General features: G+C 37.7%; 1 protein-coding gene across 1 annotated transcript in view; it reads left to right on the top strand.

The window, feature by feature from the left end:
* Nucleotides 1-11,309: 11,309 nt before the first annotated feature.
* GABRA5 (gamma-aminobutyric acid type A receptor subunit alpha5) overlaps nucleotides 11,310-25,405 on the top strand; it is a 106,582-nt gene continuing 92,486 nt past the window's right edge. Inside the window, exons 1-3 of the mRNA XM_072614582.1 lie at nucleotides 11,310-11,384; nucleotides 14,221-14,377; nucleotides 22,332-22,453. Of these exons, the coding sequence (XP_072470683.1) occupies nucleotides 14,292-14,377; nucleotides 22,332-22,453 (208 nt within the window). The 5' untranslated portion in view covers nucleotides 11,310-11,384; nucleotides 14,221-14,291. The remainder of the gene's footprint in view (nucleotides 11,385-14,220; nucleotides 14,378-22,331; nucleotides 22,454-25,405) is intronic.

The raw sequence follows: 25,405 nt of genomic DNA, 5'->3' as shown, positions 1-25,405 counted from the left end.
CAACTCTAAGCTATGTTTGGCAAAACTTGCTGTGTAAGGTACTTGGGACCATAGTTATTTTTTGGGTATAGTTGTTTGCATTAAATTAGTATCTGAGGGAATTGCCACAAGTTATTCAGAGGGAATGTGTTTCTGCACTCTCCTCAAATCTTCCACTAACTATTGGTGATTTGTTTCCTCTAGCCAATGAAACTAATGGTGCTGCAAAAATGGATTTGATGCCTGATAAGATGGCTCAAGATATTATTGATTTATTTAAAAATCTTAATCTCACCTCTTGGGTGGAAATGATACTCTCTACCATTGTTTCTAGTTTTCTTGCTTTGTTATTGCTATTGTACCTTTTACCCTTTATTTTAAAAATGCTTTTCAAGGCTCTAAGCAATGCATTGACCAATGTTTGCCATGCCATGTGGAAAGCCCACTTCACCAAAAACACGATAGGGGAATTGTAGGTGCCTGGAACTGATGTGCCTGAGGCAGGACCACTGCCCTTGTTTTCTTCCTGGAGTTTGGGGGAAGTGGGTGACCACCAGCTGGACATGGGGCACTGCATGATTGGAGAATTTTGGGGCGGAGCCAAGATGGCGGAGTGAAAGCAACGACTCACCTAAGCTCCTGGACAAACTCCTCTGGATATCTCTGAAAGGAGAATCTGACCAGACTTTGGAGGTGTAGAATCCAGTGGGTGACAGCGTTAACAGATTCGGAGCCCAGGTTGGACTGGAAGGTCCACGGGAAGGATCTGTTCCGCGGGGGTAAGCCCCCAGCGCACAGCGCAGCGTGGTCAGCACAGCAGGGCGGAAGGGACCTGAGAAACCCAAGAGTGGCGGGCGAAACCAGCGGAGCAGGAGACAAGCCAAACCAAGCCGGTGAGAGCTGCTGAGTGCCAGATATCAGCGCAGCAGCCCTTGTAACCTTCAGCCTGAAGACTAAACTTTGGTAAGTCACCTATTGGAACTTCTGGGAGCTAGGATGGCAGAGTGATCAGTAAATGCTCTCTCCTCCCCCCTGATGACCGTGAAAGAACCATAAAATTCTTCTCCAGATAAATCCTGGATCAGCGGGAACAGCAGAAGGGGGCAAATAGTCTCATAACACCAGAGGCTAGAAAAATAGCAAAGGGGGATTCTTCCTATTGTGGCGGAGGCGATCCGGAAGGACAGATGACCCAGGGCAGAGAAAATTCGCACTGAGACCCAGGCAAGCCTCAGAGCCGGGAGACAAGCCCCAGGAGGGGCGGGAACACGCATTAGCTTCTAGGCGTGCCCCAGCCCTCCAGGGGAAAAGGGAAGACAATAGGGAAGCTGGGATCACCATCCCCTGACCTTGCCTTTGCCTCAGGTCAGCTGAGGAGATCTCCTGAGACCAGACCACCCCTCCCACACACCTAACAAGCTAACCCCAGGGTTGATGGGGGGGGGGGGGGGAACAAAAGCCTGCTTTTAGCCTAGACACATCAGCTCAATTTAAAGATCTGTACCTTCTGACTGAAAGAACCAGAAGCTACAACACTCAGTCCACATCATGAATCGGAAAAAGCAGACGAAAAGTGAAAAAACCATAGAATCTTTCTATGGGGATAACGACCAAAACACAAACACCAAAGAGGTCAGAGCTGAGACTGTACTTCCATCTGAAACCTCAGATGGGACTATGAATTTCTCGCAAGCACAACTAGATTACCTGGAACATCTGAAGAAGGATATAAAAGAAAAACTGGCCAATGATCTTAAAATTATAAAAAAAAATGATTGGAGAATTTTGCTTTTATCTAAATTCAAACAAAGTCAAGGATGTTTTATCCTGTCATATTTGGTATGTCACATGTCCCTACTTTTTCCTTACACAGCAACTTTCTATGCTCAATAGCAAGTGACCAGAAATATATGTGAGCCCTTTTGTACTGGGAAACCTAATATTATTTTTATGTTCCAGAATTTCTGTAAATTACTTAAGACTGACTTTAAGATATCCCCATTGTTTAAAAGGATTTTAAAAGCAGTTATGTTTCTCTGTAATCAGTCTCTTACTGTTACCAACATGAGATTCCATTATACATTTTTACTAAAGCATTTTGTGGTATCTAGGAATTGTGTAATAATTAAGACTTTGGATTGTTTGCATACTTTAGGAATTCTTATTACTTGAGGACATTGTTGTACCGACTAAATTTTAATGAATTTTAATTTTACAAGGGTTATTTTTGTTTCAAAGTGAAAAGACCACTATCATTGTACAAGGTTTCAACTAATTTTCTTTTTATATGTTTAGTGACTCTCAAAATTGGGATAAAATTTACACTGTTTTAAAGGATGAAGACATATTTCTGGAAGAAGTGTTTCCGACCAAACCAACTAAAATTTTCATTTTTCAGGATAAGGTATTATGAAGTGGAGAAGATCTTGCTGTTTTGATCAGCACCAATTGAAATTCCTGTGTGCATGTATTTGCAACTTCATTTTTACGAGCTATCCTATCTATGGTAGGAAGACTAGGGAAGGTGAAGCAGTCCGTGTGATGGGTTCACAGGATTTGGGTACATAAAAGGTTTGATTGAAACTATCTCCTACCCCCAGACTGTTGCTCTAGATACTTTTGTGCCAGTCTCAGGGGGTTTAAGTATGTCGAGAAAGTGTGGGGAAGCATTTTCAGCAGATGGCAAAATGATGTAACTACCATTTTTAACCCTTTCTGGTCATTCTTTTGGCCTTTGTTTGCTTAACTTCCTTGCCAGATTTGTCTTCTCTAGGTTTAGTGTCTTCAGCTTTGCAGATGACTGATCTGGGTGTATGTGACCCACTGTCCATGACCCATCACCCTCTGGACCTGGTGTCCCGCTGGCTATGACCTCTCCACTATTGGGACCCTGTGGGGCCAGGACAGCTCTAAGTCCACTCCCAGCAGGAAGAAATTGCAGAAACTGAGACCTTCATCCCTTACCCCAGCAGATTTGGGTTTCCTCTATTTAAAAAGGGGGGAGATGTAACGGGCTCAGGAGAGTGTGAGTCCTGTGATCAAAGCCATAGCTGAGGCACAGCCTGTTCCCATGGGACTTGTGCTTACTCAAATACTGGCAGAAGCTCTCCACAACCCTAGAACCTGATGTTCCTGCAGATACTGATGTTCTTTGCAGAAAAATTGCAATTGGGTCTGGGAACTCAGGAACTAGCTTCAGGAGCAAGATAAGCTTCATTACTTGCTTTGGGCACAAGGATGTGGGTTAGTCATGAGATGGTGAAGTAATGGGATGAGCTCAGCCTGCACGTGATTGTGGTTACAGCCTTTATAAACCCTGATTCTCAGCTAAATAAACAGAGTTGATTGCCATCCCGCCTCCCGCCTCATTCATTACTCACAGAACAAGATCTCTTGCTGGACAAGAGCACCTTGGGGGTCTGGGGTCTCACGGACCCCAGGGTCGGGGGTCACAAAGCCCCCGACAGTTTAACAGGATTTCAATACATGGCTATGGAGTGTTGTTCCCATATCAACAAAATAACAAAACCTTAAAGTCAATTTGAATAACTCAGGCTTAGGCCCTAAGCCGATTAGTGAGTTTTCTAAACATTGTAACAATGTTTTTAGTCCTGAATTTTCTAGTATATTGTATCAATATTCCACTTTACTTTGCCTTGGAGATACAAATACAATTTTAGATGCTACAATGTGTATTTCTCATTGTTTAATGAAAAAATATTTATCCTACTTTTCTTTCTATTGCCCCATCGTAGTAGTAAATGTCATATTTTATGCATATAATGAGGATTGAAAATTCTCTTTTTCTTGTGCACAACAATGATGGCAAGTACTTGGCTTCTCCTCCAGTTGGTTCATCCAATCGAGGATAGTAGCCTTTTGTAGAGCGATTCTGGTACAAAAAACATTGTGTGGAAGGGAAATTGATGGATGGGTACTCTGCCAAGTCTCAAGTCCAATAGAAAGTGCTGATTTATTCACAAAAAGGGAGCTGGACTAGTTGTCTTACAAGGTGCCTTCTAGTTTTATGATACTGACTTGTAAATTCCCTTTCATCTCTAAATTTATAATTCAGTGTTTATGGAATCACCCTTCATCAACATGATATTAGAGATGGAAACCCACTTAGGAGTTGAGATGGACAGTGTGTTCTTGACCACTGGGTAAACCTGTATGAGAACAAAGATTGGCAAACTGTAGAACATGAGAATAGGATGAAAAAAATACCCTTTATTTGACATGCTTGATAGCTGGTCACAGGAAAATCAAGATAAGAGAATTTTGGAATATGGCCTATAACTCTGAGACTGTTTTCTGACAGTAACATTATTGGCTGAGGCTAGCAAAAGAGGAATATTATCGTTGGTTGGAGAAATGTAGGCCACTCTGTGATGGACAAAAAAGGAGCCCACTATGGGAATGGGGTAGTGATGATAATCCTTCCATCTACTGGGAGCTAGAGAGATGAGATTGAAAACAAACAAAAAACAAACTTGCAAGTAGCCAAAGGAGAAGTGGTGGTAAACATGAACAAAAACAAATGTTGGATTAAGAGACATGTACTGTCTACACTAAAGGGAAAAAAAAATCTAAGAGAATATTCAGGGCATGACCATATAAGACATATGATACAAGCCTCTAGGAAGGATTACTTATAGGGAAATGTCATTTTTCCCCAGAAGACCTACATGAATCCCATTTTTTCCCTTCCAAATGTAAATATACCTATTGATTCTTTGAGACTTCTGAGTCATGTCCTTGTAAGTGCCGTTCTTGACACTATCCTAAGTAGTGCCAATAATGAAGCTATATATCACTACCAGTAGGATTCTTTCCTTTCTTTATTCTGAGCATACACTTCAATGTAATTGAGATTCTTCAAGTGTGTTTTTGAGCACTACCTCTGTCTGTCCTTTTCAAGGTGGATAGAGAGTGGGAGTCAAAAAGCCCTGAGTTTGAACCATAATCAGACACTTAATACATCTTAATAGTCCGACCACGCATTCTCCATCTGCTTAGCTAGCTCATCATCTACATCACACCTTCTAATTATGGGTGTTTCCAAAGTTACAATGGGTCCTGTGCCCTCTTCTCATATTTTCTCAACTTTTTTTTCTTGGTTACCTTATCAGTTTCCATAGGTTTAATTATGATTTCTATGCAGATGACTCACTAAATCTATATATCCATTCCCAGTTCCTCCCTTGAATTTCAGTACTACACCTCAGATTGCCTATTAGACATTTAAAACTGGACTCCTGGAGATATCTCAAACTTAATATAACCAAAAATGAACTCATCTTTACCCTCCAACCCTTCTTTCTCTCAGACTTCTCTATATCTTTCCAAGGTACCATCATCTTTCTAGTCTCCAAGTTTTATAATTTCAGCATTATCCTCAACTTCTCACATTTCTTCGTACCACACAGAAAATCAATTTCCAAATCTTGCCATTTTTTTTTATCACTCACATCTCTATCCAATCCTTTTCTCTCCTCACACAGCCACCATACTAGTTCATGCTGCATCAACTCTTATATAACTTATGCTTCATTTGACTCCTAATAGATTTTCCTGCCTTAAATTTCTCCTCATTCCCATTCAAGTTCTCTAACAAAGGACAAACCACAATCTGTAAGTAGTAGTAGATGCTCCACTGCTTCCTTCCTTCCATCCTTCCCTCTTCAAATTTTGATTACTTAAACTTCACAAGATATCTTGGGGTTTAGGGGCTAGATTATTTTCTCCCTTATTTATTCTATCGTTGTTTTTTTCCTAAATACTTGGACAATTAACTCTTTTGTTTCATGTGGTTTTTCATTTATGATTTCTTGAAATACAGCTTTGAAAAACCAGGCTTTGATAAAGCCCGTTGGGATTCAAATGGAGCCACTTGATTATGCCTTTAAATCTAAATCACTCTGGCTCTCACTGATTGGCTAATAACAGGTCCCACCTTAAACCTCATTTGCTCATTCTTTGGATTTTGATTTCTCAGAATGATGTAAAGAGTAAATCTTTCTATTCTAGCCAGAAACACTGGAGATCTTTCCCTTCCAGGTTAATTCCTTTGATAAGGCAATCCATCTTTTGCCTCAATTCCTACCTAGCCTTTTATCACTGAATGATTATTACCTCAGACAAACTGAGACTTGGGAAAGATCTTAGCTTAAAAAGGCCCAGATGTCTCACTGCATCCAGGGCCATTGCCAATTCTCTTGACTTCAATGATTCTGGAGGAGAGAATGAAACTGATGAATCTGTACAGCCCTGTCTCACTTAAATCCAATTCACTTACAAGTCAAGACATCACTCTCCTGATATCATTGGTCCTTTCTGTGAATGAAGAACAAACAGCAAACAAGTCTATACTACTATTAAAATGATTTTCCTTAAGCAAGATTTGTCCATGAAACTCCCCTACTCCATAAACTGCTATGTCTCTCTATTGCCTCACAGTTTAAGTTTCAAAAAATGTTCACATCTTGTCCCTAACGCATCTTTAAAGACTCATACATTATTCCCCCTCTCCACTTTGGAATCTAGCCAAACTGTCATTCTTTCTGTTCCTAGAAAAAGGAAATTCATCTATAAAATCCAAGCCTTTGCACTAATTTTCCCCCATGTCTGTAATACAATCCCACCTCCTTTCTGCTTCATAGAAATATTTCCTGCAAGGTACAGCTTAAGAATGACCTTCCACATGAACCCTTTCCTTTTCCTCACCCCCAAATTGCTAGTCTTTCCTACCAAACCATCTTATATTTAAAGCCTTTGTATTTATTTAGTTATTCTCTTCTGTGTATTTATTCTGTACATATTTATATTTGTAGTTGTCTCCCCAATAGAATATAAGCATTATTTCATTCTTTATAATTATATTGTCCTTTACTTAGTATAGTGTCTCACACATTAGCAGACAATAAACTTAGACAATAGATACTTGTTGATTGATTGACGGTGACCCTAAATGTGTCACTTAACCCCTCTAAGATACAGTTTCTTTATCTATAGAATGTAGAAAATAATAGCACTAACCTCAGAAGGTTATTGGGTGGATTACATGAAATAACATACATAAGGTGTTTGTCAAAGTGTAATGTACCACAAAAATGTCAGTTATCATAATTACTATTATCCTCATTCACTTTTGGTCTATTGTATTATATTAGAGAGACTTTACTGAGGGTTTGTTCCCTTCCTCTGCTTTGTCCATGTTAGCTGATTATTCATTAACAATCTCATAACTCCTGATAAAGGTCTGTATGTCTGGATCTGATGATGCTGGGATGATATAGAATTGCTATTCTAATAAGTGGTATCAAGAAAGGGGGAAGATGAGGAGTAGGTAGGGTATGTAGAGAAGTGAGGGAGTCAGAGTAGTATGGTTTCATGAAAATTATGTTAGGCTCACACCAAAGCATGGGGAGAATCCTGTATAAAGAGGGCTGCCTGCATCACATTAAGGGTTCTATTGTGTATAAATTTCCCCTTGACAAATTTTCTTTTGGCTATATATTTTTCTTGAAAGTCAAATCTAGACCAAGAGGGTCCTAGAGAGAAGAAACATGGCAGACACCTTGGATTATTAAGAATGGCTAGATGCTAAAATGGCTTTGGTTGATAACCATGTGCAACTTACATTTTTGGCAAAAAATAAAATATTTTTTGCATGTTATTCATTCTTCCCCAGACTGTAACCAAAGATACTAGCCTGATCACCTCCTGAAGAATGCAAACAATGGATGTTCTAGGGCAAGTGCTCCACCCACAGCACCAAGCATCCAACTCCAGCTCATTATTTTAAAACTCACAGTGGAAGTTTTTTCAGTAAAGAAGTCAGCTATACTGCTAGAGTTATATGGAACTATGATGCCCTCTAATGGTCTATTTAAAATATACACCTTTCTGTACAGTGAATTTGAGAGGGAAGTGCTAGTATCAAATTGGAGTGGTGCTGATAAGCTTACTCGTTGTAAGAAATGCAATCCAAAATAAATAGATATTTATCGAACAGTAACATTAAGTAAATAACTATAAATTGCTTTCAAAAAGTGGAAGTTACTATAAGGTCCAAAGTTTGACTTAATGCCAAAATTTAACTGGGTTTCCCAGACAAAAATGTATTTCCCTTAGTTGGCTAGATACATATTCATCAGAATCATATCTGACTTAGAAATAACTTTAGCAAAATTGTATTTACATTTATTAATATTAAAAAGATTGTGGAGATAGAATTGTTTACCATGAAGCTGATATACTGAGATTGCATACTTATTATCAAAGTTAGTACATTTTTCTTTTACTTATTAAAGACCCATTTTTATTTCATTTCCTTTATAAATATTGTCCAAATAAAATACATAAAACACAAAGAAAAGCTTTACCTAAAAAATAATCACAACTAGCATTCAAATTTTATTTTCTTCCCTCCCTTCTGTGTCTTTGTTTAAAGTTCATGTTGCTTAGAATTAATCTGAGATCTTCCCACTGATATAAGTATAAATCACTTGTTCTTATATCCTTCCCCTTACTATTGGAACAAGCCATAAATCAGGATAAATTAAGTTTTTTAAAACAAAATCTGTGTTTTGACACTATTACAGCACAAATTTCCAAACTACCTGAAGCTCCATTTCACTGTATTTAGGATGGCAAGATACCTTAGATTCATCTTGTCTAACTTCCTCATTTTATAGAAGACAAAACAGATTTGAAGATGTTAAACGACAGCCATATACATACGGGAAGCAATGAAAATAGTCAGGATTTGAACCCAGTCCTTCACTTTCAAATCCAGTGTTCTTTCCTTTTTATGGTACTTAGACTTGATTTTCAATACACTGGTAATTGAAAATCTTGAAATATCAGGCTTTGTAGATCATAGGATATTAGAATTTAAAACTCAAAATGACCTCAATAATCACACAGTCTGCAAGAAGCCTTTTCCAGTACTCCTTAACGTTAGAGCCTTTACTCTGTTGCTTATTTTCAATTTATCCAATAAACATCATATTTGTAAATAGTTTTTTGCATGTTGTCTTCTCCCCTCAGACTGCGAACTCCTTGTGGGGCTGGTAGTTTTCCCGAGCACCAAGGGCAGTGCCTGTCACATAGTAGATACTGGATAGGTGTTTGTTGACTTGATTTGATCTAGTCTACATCTTCATTACATTGATGAGGAAAATGAGGTTGTTTAGGTTTAAGATGAGTAAATATTATTATATATCCTGTGTTTTCTTGTTTTTCTGTCTGTGACTGTCAGTGAAACCTTTATCTTAATCATGGATCTTCTTGGATGCCTGGTTTTATAATTCATGATATTTTACCATTTTTATTCCAGTATTCCCCTAATGTGTTTACTCCCTGACAGACTTTACACCATGCCATGAAAACACCTATCCCCCTTGCTCCCAAACACACAGGCACACATGCCCGTGTGTGTGCATGCATGCACAGACACACACACACACACACACACACACACACACACACACACACAATCCATATTCAGCTCTGCAAACAACAGTCAGGTCAATACTACCATTCCTGGAAAAGGTGATATTCTAAATGCCCTATGACTGCATCGAACATCCCTATAACTTCCTTGACCAAAACTAGGCCACCAATGCTCAAATGTATTATCTTTAGCTATTAGAATACAAACTCTTGGGAGCAGGAATGGCATTGCTTTTTGTATTAACAGTACCTGCATTTAGCAGTGCCTAACATGTGTTAAACACTTAAAAAATCCTTTTTCATTCATTCTTTCATTCACCACCCCCATTCCACATACACACAGGTCTACTCTTTTTTTTTCTTCTTCTTTTTGGTCCAGACCTGTGTTTTGCTTAGTAAAGTCCTGGCAAGGAAATTCCCTCTATTACCCACTCCCAAAATTATTTAAAAGGAGAAGAAAGTAACAACTGTTCTATTTGCCAATTTTAGAACTGGGAGGCCTTCAAAGCCATCATTGGTTACAAAGTAATTTAATATGGCATTAATACATATTAATTATTGCATACTGTAAATACATGTAAACTTAAAAGGCACTGATTGTGCATTTTAGACATTAATATTTGTACACTCTGCTCTTGGCATGCATTTCTAATAAGGCCACTGAAGTATTACAGGATTTTATTTGAATATGTAATTACATTGATAAGTGCACTGCTTTATGTATATAGATTATTAAACATACAATAAAAGATCTACTGCTGTTTCACATTGAAATAAAACAAAACAAAACAAAAATAAAAACCCTGCCTTTCTATAACATAAGCTACACTTGTAATGTCGGCAATGGACAAAAACATTTTCCTCACAAAACTCATATAAAAATGCTGAAGAGTCGTGCATAATCTTGGAACATTTTTTCATGTTGTTTGCATTTTTACCAAGTGTTTGTAGAGCCAAAGGGTGTCCATTTTTGCTTTCATAACTCTGAGGGCTTTGATCATATATGGGAGCACTTTAAATCAATTTCTTGAGAAGAATCTTTTATATTCATTTGATATTCCCTTTTATCACATCATTCTTAGTATGCTTCCCTTTGTCCATCATTTTCTAGGCAGGAGGCAAGCATTACTCATTTAGCATTCCCATTTTATAGGTCAGAACACTGAGGCAAAAGGTGATTAAATAGCTTGTTTAATTTTATAACATGTTAGCAGCAAAAGCTGCTATGACTCATGACCTTTTGGTGCCCTGAACCCCAATGTTGATGAAAGGGTTACTTTCATGCATCCTCTTACTGTAGAAATCTCAGTTTTATGAGACAGGAAAGTAAGGAAACCACAAATCACATAAAATGACCACCGACTACTAAGGATTCTATTTCAGGTCAACTTTATTACCTGTCTTGGAGTTAATAAAATACTACTATTTAAGGAGCAGAAAAAGTGTTTATTAACTTGTATTTTATTGACTCAGATTCAGAAGTACAGAATAGTGTCTGTAAGAAGGTAGTAGAATCTGAGAAAAAAAGATAGTTTAAATTTTAGGGAAGTCTTGGGCAAGCATCCTGTCATGTCGCAATGGCCTCCTTCTGGCCTCTGCTACTAGTAAGATCTTTGCAGTGTCTGACTGGGTGACAGCTTCAGTTCACAACTAGTGAATTTCCTTTCCTTCATTCCTACATATATCCACTACTTGTTATCATAAGAAGACTTAGTCAAAAATGTTACTCAAGACAATCAGTTCACTTAAAAAGAGGTACCCGAACCCTTCCCAAAGAGCACTTACTGGTGACACTCCTGGCTCCTCCTCTAATAAAGAGATCTGACTCTTTATACAGTTTTGGCCTGCCAGCTCATTTGTTGAGTGTGTGGCGGCCTCTGCTGGGATACAGCTGCATCCAAACGTTACGCTACCCTAAGAAGACGACATGTGGATGCTTAGGAGAGGTAAGGGAGAGAAAGAGAAAAGAATGTGTGTATATGGGGGGGGGGGGGGGGGAGGGAGAGAGAGAAATCTGCAAGAGGGAAGCAGTGCATCCTGGAAGGAGGAGCTGAGGAGGGAGCCTTTGGGATCCAAGGCAGAGAGCGGGTGAGCGTACCCTCCCTCCATCCCGTTCCACTTGGGGAAGCGGTGGGAACTTCAAGAGATTCAGTATGTGTTGGTGACAACTGAGATATCTGCACCAGGCACCTCGAGTTGGGGAGCAAAAGGGTACGGGGCGGGGAACGGGAGAGAAAGGAATTTGCAGAACATCTACTAACCTCTCTTCCCATGTCCAGCGCAGTTGGTAAGCGGGGCGGGAGGGTGGGGGACTCAGTGTGGGGGAGATTTTGAAGGGGGGCGGGGGTGGGACACGATTCGACCCTATGGGGAGGAGACGAACGGGGTGGAGAGGATGGGGAAGGGCACGGGATGGAAGGGGATTCTCAGCCTCCTTCTCACGGGAACAAATGACCCTTTGGGACAGAGAGAGCCTGGCCACTGCTGGCTGAAGTGTTTTTGAATAGGGGAGAGACAGACCCCAGACAGAGGGAACAAACAGTGTGTCGCCTTTTCTACCGGGAAGTGCCCAGAGCCTGGAGCAGAGCAGTATCTGGTCGAGGGAGAAGGGAATTGACGGAAGGAAGGAACCCGGTGCCAGGGAGGGCCCGAGAAGAGAGCAAACTTTGCCTAGCCAGACTCCATGGGGCAAATCACATCCCTGAGATGGGAGGGTAGGCATGGAAGAGCGATAGAACAGGGGACAGCGCAGCCTGCCCTGAATGAGGAGTATAAAGCTGTAGGATTGCTACCCGAGGTGCGGAGCCGCTTCCAAAGGGGTTGTTTTGCCCACCTCCCCCAACCCAGAGACCGCAGCTGCAGAGGGAGAAAAGGATGGGAGGGGTACTGTTAGAAGGGGTCGTCGATCTTGAAAATACTAATCTTTTCTCGCCTCCCCCTTCACCCCTACCCCCATCCCGCCTCCAGTGCCCTTGATGTTTAAAGTGCTGGGGGTAGAGGTGTATTTAGCGCGCTAAGGGCTATGGCCAAGAACTGCCTATTTGATCTTTTGTATTTCTCCCAGCGCTTAGCCCATAGTATGTGCTTATTGAATTTGTCTACCTCTCTCTTTCCCTTCCCTTGCCCTCCCTTCGGGGAATCTGGGTAAGTTTTCCCTTTTTTGGCTTGCTTGCTTTTTAAGAGTTGAGGTTGGGAGGCTGGGACTAGGTGCAGCCTGGTGTATTGCAGTGCGATTCCAAAGGGGCAGCTAACCACGGATCAATTGGCAGAGGCTTTGGCTGTGGAGCCTCTACCCGCCCTTTGCACATTGGTGAGACCCGAGATTTGCTAGGAGGGAAGCCTATGAATAAAATAACATTGAGTAAGTCAATGAGATGCAGAAGAAAAGGGAGACCTGGAAAGAGGTAGGGAACCGGGAAGGGAAGTGAGAAAAGAAAGCCAAGGTGAGGGAGAATCCAAAGGTGGGGCAGATTATCTGAAGATCAGTGAAATTTCCCTAGGAGGGAGAAGCAAGGGTCGAGTTAGCAAAAAGAGAAGGCTGGAGTGCATACAGTGCTCCCACTCCGCAATCCTCCTCCCGCTCCCCTCCCACCTCCACACACCCTGGCTCACACGAGGATGGTGTTCCCGGCTAGAGAGCTTACGCAGCGATCTGGAGACCCCCTGGGGCGCCTTACCTCTTTCCTCCAACACCTAGTGCAGAGGATGCTGGAAGAGAAAGAAGCCCCCGTTCTCCCCTTTTTCTGCTCCTTCTCATCACCTCCCCTTCCCTGGCTGTTATATGCCTGGTTTTACGCCAGTTACAGGGGGACCCAAAGGCGAAAAGGCAGGGTATAGGTGATCTCTGACTCTGGAGACCTTCTGCATTTAAATCTGCCTTGAGGTAGGCGCTTGAGGAAGTATTTTTAGCATTTTAGGTTTAACGTCTTTATTGTGGCCCCTCACTTGGGGGAATTGGCATCAGCGGTTCTCAGGAACAAAGTACAATAAAACAGGCAGGCTGCATGTATGTGCAGATGTGTGTTGATTTGGATTGCACGAAGAAAAGCACATTGCCTGGATCAGAGTCCTTAATCAAGAAAAAGGAGAGAACTATAGCCTCCGATTCTTTAACAAGTTAATTAGGGATCAGAACAGAGCCGAGGAGTAGATTTCTCCAAAATATAATAATTATTAGGTTATTTAGGCATTGAGGCAGCCATCCAAGAAAGTGGCAACCTTTCTAATAAGCAGTTATTATATTAGAGCAATCTTTCTCCTTAGATTGTTCCAAAAAAAGTGACCTTTGTCCTTTTTCCCCAAAATTTCTCATGACACCTTGCAGTAAAAGGAGTAAGCTGGCTTAGGGAGGTTATTTTTTGAAAGGAAAAATTCAGATACTAATAGATGCATAGATCACTTTTTCAGAAAATACCCCGAATTTAATGTGAGGATCATTTAGATAATTATTACTTGAACAAAGAGTAAGACATTAAAATGAACTATTTTGGGTTAATGGTTTAAAAAAAATCAAAAGCATGATTCTGCATTTTATTTTATATTTAAGTGAAAAACATAAAGCATTATGCTAATTTCTTTGTACTGTATTTTATTGCCTTCTGAAAATGAAAGTCATGAGGGAGGGAATATGGAACTGTACTTGTATGATGACACCAAAATGTATCCTAATGTTTCTTTATTTATGAAGAGTTAAAAAATGAGTCTTTGCAGTGTGGTTGGTTCCAAGCTGTTTATCACCGAGACATTCATGGGCATATGTTCTTTTCTTTTTATTCATTCCAGCCTAAGGATCAAGGTGGAAAGGAGCATTTTCCCCCAAAATTCAACCACTTCACTTATTATTCTTATTGGGAATGGACAATGGAATGTTTTCTAACTTTGTCATGATCAAAAACCTCCTCCTCTTTTGCATTTCCATGAATTTAGCCAGTCATTTTGGGTAAGTCACCTGGTTTTTCAAATTTTTATGTTTTATAACAGCAAAAAAACATATTCAGTTAAAGAATGTGTTCAATGGATCATAGATATAGAACCAGAAGGGATCTTATGGGTCCTCTAACCTAGCCTTCTGGTTTTACTGAGGAGAAAAATGAATTCTAGATAAATCAAGTGACTTATTAAAAGTCTTCTGGGGGCAGAGTTGAGATTTGAACCCATGTTCTCTGACTTCAAATTCAATGCACCGAAGGACTGATCAGTAGTTCTTTGCCCACCTAGATATCCCTGAACCCTCAGTGTTCTAGTGGCTAGAAACAGCCTTAAATGAAACTTTTCTTTGATAGATTGACCACCTGAAGTGTAGTTTCTGAAGTGAGATGGAGAAAAGAGGATTAGGGTAGAGAGTATTGTGAATTTATAACCTTAAAAATGGAAGCAATTTGGTTCAAAATCAGCAGTGCTTCTTCCTATTCAGGTTAAAAGTTATATTCAAGATTTAATCCTTATTTGCACAATTTTTTGTTAGAAAATATGGTTCATAGAATTTGATAGCTATTGTTCTCTCATTCAGAATAGTTTACGAAACATGTGGTGTCATTTGAAGATAGTGACTGACTGCTTATGACATTGAAAAGTTCCACTAAATCTACTCGATAACCTTGGATTTGTGTCTACTTTGATTGTCTGAAAAGTCACCTTGAAGCCTTGCAGGATTTTTTGCTTTGTTATCTCTGTTATGATCTTTTCTATGATTTTTGGTATCAACATCATGGGCATTTTAGATGATCCCTTTCCCAAAAATTACATTTTCATCATTCCAGGAAACTTATTTTTTTCACAGAGACCTCTACACCCTCTTTGCATTGTTCAGACCAATAAGGGGAATATTTATTAACACTGATGAGATAAAATTAAAATGAAGAAATTAAAGAGAGTATCATGGAAAGCTTCCAAAGCTTTAGAGCTATCACACCATGTTTTGAGGTGAACACTTTTAAAACTGAAATGGACAGAGAAATGGAGAACCTTTGGTTAGGAAATTATTCTTTTGCCTCTGACCCTTACTGCAATGATACATATTTTCCCCAATATCTACTAATCTACTCTACTTATAGCCTAGCATCCTAAAATTCACCTTGCTTTCAGTTCAACAAATTAACATTCCTCAGAAACTTGCAATAGGCTTTTGGAATACATACCAATGTTTTTTAGAATTTACTGCAAATAATTATTCTGTGAGAGTCATATACATCTTAATTGATGTCACAGAAGTTATTTATAGCAGTAGCTCTCAGTTTTTCAACCTGTTTTTTCTTTTTTTTTCACATTACTCCCCTTGGATATCCCCAGAGAATATACCACCATAGCTGAAATATCACCCCTCAAAAGTATTTTTAAAATCCTAAATTCATTTTTTATACTACAGGGGGTCCCATCACTAAATAGACATCAGGAGTTTTAGTTGTATGTACCATGAGCCAGTTGAAAATCTTGTAATTTCCCAGACAGCCAAACAATATGGGAAGAATTGATACCCAATTAATGAAGAAAAAATACACTTAATATTTACTCTTTAGTTTTCTTCAGGGAAGAGCTTAAGCAAGAGTAGTCATCTCTAGTAAGGTTTAAGTATCAACACATGAGCATAGATTTAAAAGTGGAAGGGACCTTGGGTGCATTTAGTCCAATCCCATCATTTTACAGAACTACCTAGCTAGAGTGCTAGACCTAGAGGCAAGAATACCTTAGCTCAAATCCTTCCTCATCAGACACTTAGAAGCTGTGTTACCCTGGGCATGCCATTTCATCTTCATCATACTTTCTTCAGTGTAAAATGTGGCTAATAACAGTACCTACTTGCCAGTGTTTCTGTGAGGATAAAATTAGATACTATTTGTAAAGCACTTTGCATATCTTAAAGTGCTACATAAATACTATTGTTTTTGCTATTGTTATTATCCACTGGATGAGAAGACTGAAAGTTAATAAACATATAGCTTGTCTAAGGGTGTGTGTATAGTAACTGGTAGAGTCCACATTTGGACTGAAGGCCTCCAATTCTGAATCCAGTAGTCTTTTTCCCATTTTATTTTATTATCCATCATTCCCTTAATGTGATATTAGATTAATTCAAGCAATTCATTCATTCATTAAGTGCCTATTATATACAAGGCACTGTTAAGCCTTGAAGATGTAGAGGTAAAAAATTGCTATCTTGTACATTAAGGAACATACAGCTTAATTATAGATGGATGACATCTACAAAAAGAAATATGATCTAGAATACAATGTGAAGCTTTGAGAGTAGAGATGGAGAGTGGATAATGGAGAGAAAATCAGAGATCTAGGCATAGTGCTCCAGGAAAATCTGAGGAGGGAGTGATCACTTATACCTGAGAGACTCAGAAAAGGAAAGCTCCATGGGGGAGACTATACTCAAGCTGGGCTTTGAAAGAAAAAGAGAATTTCAACAGAGAGAGATAAGGAGGGAATGAGTTCTATAGGGGCATTACCCTTGTGAGCACAGAGACACTAAGTCCATACTAGGGGAGCAGGGAACAAATAGTAGTTCATTGTAGCTAGAATATAGCCTGGATGAAGAAGATTCATGTAAAATAAAGGTAGAAATATATTTTAACCAGATCCTGGTGATTCTTAAATACCAGGCTAAGGAATTTCATCATTCCCTTTAACCAATTCAGAACCAAAGGAGCCTTTTAAATAAAAGGGGAAAATGACTCTCTACACTTTTGTTATTGTTGAAATGTTTTCCAGTTGTACATGGCTCTTCATGACTCCATTTGGGGCTTTCTGGGCAAAGATCTTGGAGTGGCTTGGCATTTCTCTTTCCAGCTCATTTTACACATGAAGAAACTGAGGCAAACAAGGTTAAGTGATTTGCCCAGGATCACACAGCTAGTCTGAGGCCTAAACTGAATTCATGAAGATGAATTTTCCTGAGTCCAGGTCTGGTGCTCTATCTATTGAGCCACCTAGACCCTCTACATTAGGCAGCTTCTTTTGGTAGCAGTATAAAGGATGGATGGAAAATGGTAGAGACATCTGACAGAAAAGCCAATTAGGAGAGCAAGTGAGTTGGAACTAGGGTGATGCCTGCGTGAGTCAAAAGATGAAGACAAATTCTCTCTACATTGTGAGGATAGAAGACACAGGGTTTTCTAGTTGTTTTGATGTCATGTTTTAGGATAAGGATATGGAAGATTCAAAACTAATTCCAAAGTTAGGAGATGGTGGTGCCATCATCAGAGATAGGGAAGTTTTAAATACAAGGCTTAAATGCCAAACTTTAAATACCAGTTTGGAAGGAGGGAGAAGATATATATGACACACAGTTGGTAATATTACCTACTTTATATAGTACATTTATCATTTCAATGATTTTGCCTTGCAAAGTGTGACATCTGGGCTCTACATTGGGCTCTGCCACTGACTATATTTTCGATCTTGGACAAGTCACTTAAAATTTGTGAATCTTAGTTCTCTCATGTGTAAAAGAATTGAATTCAAGAATCTTTAAGATTTCTTCCAGTTCTAAATTAAAATGAATGTGGTTCTGTCAACCTCTGCTCTTCATATAGACTCTATAAACCAGACAGAATTTTTTCCCTTTATAGAGGATGACACTGAGCCATATGATAGTGTAGTGCCTTGTCAAACACCATAAAGCTAATTAATGGCAGAGATTAAATTAGTAGGCATGTTTACTGAATTCTTTATACTAGTCTGTCTTGCCATGAGTCTTTGGTACAAGAAATATATCACAAGAATAGATCTTTTCTGATATACTTCTAATAGCCAAGGAAATTCTTTAACTTGTTCAACATCACAAATTTCAGTTTATTTTCCTCTCTTTTGGAAAAGCACTTTGAGTTCTTAAACAAGACTAGTATATTCATTTATTTAGATGAGCAATTAAACTAGTAGTCAATTAGTCATTAGGGAAATGTTCCAAACCCCAGAATCAAAAGACTAAGAGTTTATGTGTTGACATATTGTAATGCATATATCCAATGCAACAAATACCAAACACCTACTCATTTTGTAGCTAAAATAATACGTGGGTATATTTGGGAAATGTATAGATACCTTACTGGATGCATATAGGTATTATGCATATATACATAAACATATGCTAATTTTACACACACACATCCACCAGTATATGCACCTACTCATTTTAATATATAATTAATGTCAAGCTCAATTAATTTGATTGATTGGCTGATGATTAAAAAGTATTTAGGAAATTATCATTCTAGTGGTGAGCTTTATAGTGAGGGTTAGGAAACTATCTTTTCCTTGAAGCATTCTTGGTCCTCAGTTATTTCTTTGTTTGGGAGATTGTCTAAACACAAAATTAGCCAGTTTAGGGTTCATATCTGATTTTTTTCCCATTATAAAATGCTCATCTTCAGCATCTTCATCAATCACACCAGTCATATTCTTTAGTTTCTTCTGTTTTCATATTTCAAAGAAGAATAAGCAGGTCTAAGATGACCTGAGATTCTATCCACTATTTCCCACTATTAATATTTCCACAGCCTTCTTCCCCTCATTGCTTTAGGGGCTTCTTCCATAAGAATAGAAACTTTCATTCCTTTTATCTTTCTGTTTTTACAAAGGGTTTAGAAGCTAATGCAAGGATTAGCTGTATTATTTCATATGTGTATTTTGTAAGTTCAAAATGGGGTTTCTAGTACACACAAATCTAAGATACATTAATATGAAATTCTGGGAACTAGAGCTTGTTTTAATCTCAGCTAGAAGGAAAAAAATATATAGGATACTAAGCAGCATTGTTGTCTTTGGTCCAGTCATTAACCTAGCAAAATTCTGAGTGGGACATCCCCAGAAGTTTGGTCATGAGGTAAAATTTTTTATGCTACAGAAATGGTCTAAAAATAGCCTACTAAGTCAAATCTAGTAACTGTAGTTTGCCTTGGTGGGAGGAACACACATCAAAGACATGAAGGAATCTAGAAGTATTGGAAAGCATTGCTATATATTCCTACATATAGAATGGCATACAAGTATTATTTCTTTTTTAAAAGAAGTTAATGCAGTAAAAATGGCAGGTCATCTTTTTCATCCACTAGAAAAGAAGTTTGAGGAACTTTAATAATGAAACTTTTGAATCTGAATGTAGGGAACTGACATTCCTCACTTAAATGTTGAGTAATTTTCTCAGTTAAGTTATATCTTGAATAAAATGAGTTCTACAAGTGTCTTAGAGCTTTTCAGGGTTATATTCAATTATGTCATTACTTTATCAGGCCAAGTTTATGCTACAGTGAGAGTGCTCATAACTCTGAATATCACCTTTATTGCACAATGAAAGTATCTGCATAATTTGGAAAACAGTATAGTTCTGTGGAAAAAGCAGGAACTGAATAGTCAAGTAATCTGGTTTCTGATCGCTGTACTGGTCTAACTATAAGATCCTGGAAAAAGTCATTTTATGTTCCTGTGATTCAGTATTTTTTGTTAATTTGTAAAATGTGGAAGATAATTCTTGTCATTTCAACATCACAAGTACTGAATGTGGGACAAAAAAATATGGAACCACCTAGTGTCTGAATGAATCACTTTTAGAAAAAGACTTTTGGAGCTACTTGATTTAGATGATCATGGAGGGAAGGGGTTGGAAAAAAGTGACAAGATGCGGTCACAAAGAAGGATATTGCATTTTCTTATTAAAATTAAGAGAGAATGAGGAAGGACAAAGACTGGCTGTCCATCTAAGAATAAAGATTTCCTTCCAAATAACAAAAATGCTGAAACTCACACTTCTAGAAAAAAAATTAAGAAAACTAGTTAAAAGAGAGAAAAGCATTATAGAAATAAGGAGGGAGAAACAGGATGAAGGAAACCAATGAACTTTTAAAAATCTTATGTTTAGAAAAAGTCAATGTGAAATATGTGTAGAAATTTATTTTTTGTTCTTGGGAAAAGGATTGGAAATATGAAAAATACAAGAAAATGTCAAAAAGCAATATGATGATAAAGTAAGAGATGTGATGACAGCTGTGATTTCTCCTACCTTTTCATCACCCTATAAATTCCAAATCTATTTCTGTTCCTGGAACAGACCTTAAGTTTTTTAAAAAATCCTTAATTTATTTGGTAGATGTTTGAGTTTTCTTTAGACTATATAACGTTACTTTGCTACCTTTAGCCAAGCAGTACCTAAGAATTTCAGTTTTTGAGCTTATTGTTGTATGAATATGTTACATAAGTACATGCATACACATGTGTGTGCATGCACAAATATGTGCACACACACAGAGAAAAGCTTTCACCAAGACATCAAGTCTAAGAAAGTTAAATTGAAAAAAGGGGGAGTGGGGTAGAAGACTGTCATAAATTTGGAGGATTGGTATAATTTGAAGCTTTGTCATGAAAATTAAAAATAAAATAAAGGGAAACAGCACAGAAAAAAAGTGTAGTCAGTCTGTCAACCTGAGTCATCTCTGTGCACTTAAGAAAAAAAAAAAACCACCTAATTTAAAGCATAATCCATCCTACAGAGTTAATAATTAGGAAAACAATAAAACTAATGAAAGAAAATAATTCCTAAGTGTATGCCTTATCAAGAAGAAGTTAGGAACATTCTTCATGTCAATAGGCAGTTAGTTAAACATAGCATGACAACTACTCAGCGTGACACTAAGGGAATGAAGTTACGTCTCTATCTGCCAGCTTCATCTGGCAATCGATTGAACAATGAGTCAGAAAAAGCAAGAGAAAAAGAATGTGCACTTCCTATTTGAAAAAGAAAAAAAAGGTTAAACTACATAAGATGAATCTCTTAATTAGTTTGAAATTTAAAAGGCAAGAGATATCACTGAAAATCATCTTTTTTTTTTTTTTTTGAAGCTTAATGGAATTACTGCTATTTACAAAGGTTGTTATGCTTCTTGTATATTTAGGAAACTGATTAACAAAAATACAAAAGTAGAATCAAAGAGACTCCTAAACTTGATTTAACTATTTTAGGAATTAGGAAACTTTTCTTGTGACCTTTGAAATTCTTAAGACCTCTATGGCCTTTCAAATCATTTGGTGACTTGCAAAGAAAATTCTCATTAGAGATCTACCATTCCATTGCCATCTCTCCCTCACATCCATACACACCTTAACTCTTAACAAAGAATAAGGAAGTGGAGATACTAGAGGTATCACATTACTTTGTATATATTCAAGGCATTCTGAGTATTAAAAATGGTTAATTCTTAACATTAAATCTCCGTTCTTCAGTTGTCAAAACTATTCACATTCTATTTAAGCATTTAAAGTCATTTCAATAATATGCCATTTTGTGGCAATTAAAATATTATAATTATAAAATAATATTAAAATATAAATATAACAATGAAGTTATATTTAGGGGGTTTTAAATCATAGTATGACTATTCCAACCTCTGTATTCAAAGAAAAAGATGAAACAGTTGGATAACTGACTACATCAGAAAATTGGACATAGTCTGAAAGACTCAGAGTTTCAAACAACATGGGCCATGAGAACTTTAAGCAGTATTTACTCATGTTTACTTTGTCTGTAGTTACCAGGAAGTGAAATCTAGTTCATTAAAATGGTATTTCTTCTCTAATAAGTTGTCAAGAACATTTCCGAAACATTTGTCTTGTAGTTGGACCATGGAAATCTCAGAACAGACTTCTTAAAGAAATAGATAATATCGGGCTATGGAAGATGAAGTTATCCAAGGTCTCCCTTTCAATTTGACCATTCAAAGTAGTATGGATTCTAAGATTTCCTAAAACAAGTCACTTTACTCTCCCTTTTTGGAATGATCTCACCAGGGATTATATGTTACCTTCTTACTTGTTGTGACATTTGCAAGAGAACTCATAGGAATTTACTTTTCTAATTTTAGTGGACCTTGAGTTTAAAAAAAATTCTTATTCTTAAACAGCTATTCACAGATGCCAACAAGTTCAGTGAAGGATGAGACCAATGATAATATTACGATATTTACCAGGATCCTGGATGGTCTCTTGGATGGATATGACAATAGACTGCGCCCAGGACTTGGAGGTGGGTATATGCTCCTTTCCTGAAGTGAAGTGAATACTGGACACAATGAGGACATTTCTTTAATGCAAGATACCCTATGGAGTGACTTCTTTTACATTCCTAAACAACCTCCTAGCCCCATTTTCTCAGACAAACTAACATAATAAGACATGTTAGGACTAGAAACAGGCAAAGATACTCAATAAAAATGGCCATTTACCATGCTTTAATGTTACAAAAATTCATGGTATTTGTGTTGACTGCTTTCATTCTTACAACCAGCTATGCAGTGCACAGTGAAAAGTATTATGGAAACTGAGGGTCACTAAGGTTAGTGAAGTTACTAGCCTAAGATCATACAGATAATTAATGGATTAGCTAGGACTCAAATACATTGATCTTGACATTATACTGTAATATTCCAGGGATACATATGACTTGCTTTCCATTTTCTAGGTCTTAATTGTTTTAGAGAAAATTTTTTTTTCTGGAAGAGAATTGTGCCTAAGAAGTATTCTTGCCCAGACAAAATCCCTTTTTCTTGAGCACTTAAAGAAGAACAAATGATTAGGTCAACCCTATATAGAGGGATTTTTTACAGATCAACTTCACACTCTCATTTCTTTGAAGATTTACTCAGAAATAATTCAGTATTAAGTGAATGACTAGTAGGGGAAAAATAAATTTTCTGTAGAACAGGAAAGGTTGTGATATTCCTTAATATCATCTAGCACTAATGATGAAAAGTGGTTTACTAAGAAACTAAGAAAAAAGTGAAAGGAATCTTAATTTCCTTTTGTGTGGTTTGGTTTTTGTTTACAAAGTGGTCATTTACCATTCAGATATTGTGCCAACTTATAAAACACACAAAATGAGAAATTCTAGTGGGAAAGAATTGATATGAGGTGAGATTATTAGAAAGAGGGCACCCCAATTAGCATTCTCAATAAAACCACTGATCTAAAAGATTTAAGGATGCAAAAATTACTGAATTATCTCTGAGTATAATATCAATGAATTGCATACAAACACACATATAACATATATGTATATACACATATGCATATATGCATATGTTTGTGTTTTGTGTAAAGCATTATGTTAGGCCCTATGTGGAATATGGTTAAAACATTATTCCTGCTTCTAAGGAGAATGAAATCTACTTGAGGAAATAAGAAATGCACATGTGGAGAATTAACAATATAACAATATCAGATAAAATATGATGAGTAGTAAGTGTTGTACATAACCCATAAATGCTACCAGAGTTTAGATTTGAGAGACCTTATTTTAGGTTGGAATACAGTAATAATGTATTCTTTACCTAATAGGTGCTCAGTAAATGATAATGAAGGAAAAAGCATATGGAGGGAGTGGGATTAGAACTGTGCCATCAAACATGGGCAAGATTTAGGCAAGGAGTTACAAAGGGTATGGGGAACAAAATGATCAGACATGATTCTCTCCCTAAGTATATGACACAGAATATTTTAAGATATTTTTAAGGAGTACCAAATGTGTTCCAAGTAAATGGAATTACACCGAAATCTTCCTATAATATAGTTCCTTAAAGTAAGCTCCTATTGCTGCTTCAGTAGTAATATAAACTTGGGTCTGATTGAGAAAAATTATATCAAATTACAGTTTATAAACTGTATGATCCTGGGAGCTTCTTTTAAAACACAGTACTTTTTTTAAAAGTGCAAAACTATTAGAGAATTGCATTTTGAGACATAGAGCAATTTTAAATTTCCAACTGTCTTTCAGACATCTCAAACTGGCTACCCAGTAGACATTTTAAACTCACTATGTCTAAAATAGAACTCATTATCTTTCCCCTATAAACCTCCCGCTCTCCTACTTTCTCTGTTACCATAGAGGGCAATGTCATCCTCTCAATCCCTCAGACTCCCAACCTAGGAGTTATTCTGGATTCTGCACTATCTCTCACCTCCCATATCCAGTATGTTGCTAGAACCTATTAATTTCACTTCGGCAACATTTCTCATATACACATCCTTCTCTCCTTTGACTCTGCCACAACTCTGAGGCATGGTTTTCCCACTCCTTGCCTTTATTATTACAATAGCCTGCTGGTGAATTTGCCTGCCTCAAGTCACTCCTCACTCTACTGCATTCAGCTACTGAAGTGATTTTCCTAAAGTGCAAGTCCCTCCCCCAACAGAAAACCCCAGTGACTTCCTATTGCTCTCAGGACTAGCTTCCTACTGTTTTTCCAGTCTTCTTACATCTTGCTCCACAAAAGATACTCCTTAACTGAAAGGTGTGTGTGTGTGTGTGTGTGTGTGTGTGTGTGTGTGTCTGTGTGTCTGTGTGTCTGTGTGTCTGTGTGTCTGTGTGTCTGTGTATTGTCTTCCTCATTTGATTGCAAGCTATTTGAAGGCAGAGACTATGTTTTGTCTCTTTTTGTATCCCCAGAGTTTAACACAACGTCTTGCACATAGTAGGGTCTTAACAGATGTGAACTGATTATTTGATATTACTTTCAATACTATTGAATCTTTTAAAAAATCACATTTGCCTCCACTATAATTGTACTCCTATGTTTATTATGCTTGGTGGCTAATTCTGGGTTCTCAGGGACTACGTTAACCAGGGTCAAGACTGTTTGTTTTGAGCATGCAGCATGTTCGTTGACAAAAGGTCAGGGTTTGCAGAGACTTATCACTGGTAAGACTTGGGATGGTGGTGACTTTTTGATCAAAACTACTCTGAAAGACTGTTCAATGAGTTGTAAAGAAGTCACAACCTGCAATTGTTGGAACATGGACCCACACTGACAGAATTACAGATCCTGGAAGTAATGAAATATTTCACAACCTATCTGATAACAGTTTCATAGCTTTCAAAACACCTTTATATTCATTATTCTATTTGTTTGCTACTGTTCTTAAGAGATAGGAAGTACAGATGTGGTTATCCCTACTAGACAAATTTAGAAACTGATGTTCA

The sequence above is a fragment of the Notamacropus eugenii genome, chromosome 5 (genome assembly GCF_028372415.1).
Source record: "Notamacropus eugenii isolate mMacEug1 chromosome 5, mMacEug1.pri_v2, whole genome shotgun sequence".
Taxonomy (NCBI): Eukaryota; Metazoa; Chordata; class Mammalia; order Diprotodontia; family Macropodidae; genus Notamacropus; species Notamacropus eugenii.
Note: the sequence above shows the minus strand (reverse complement) of the source record. Positions and strands in the feature narration are given on the sequence as shown.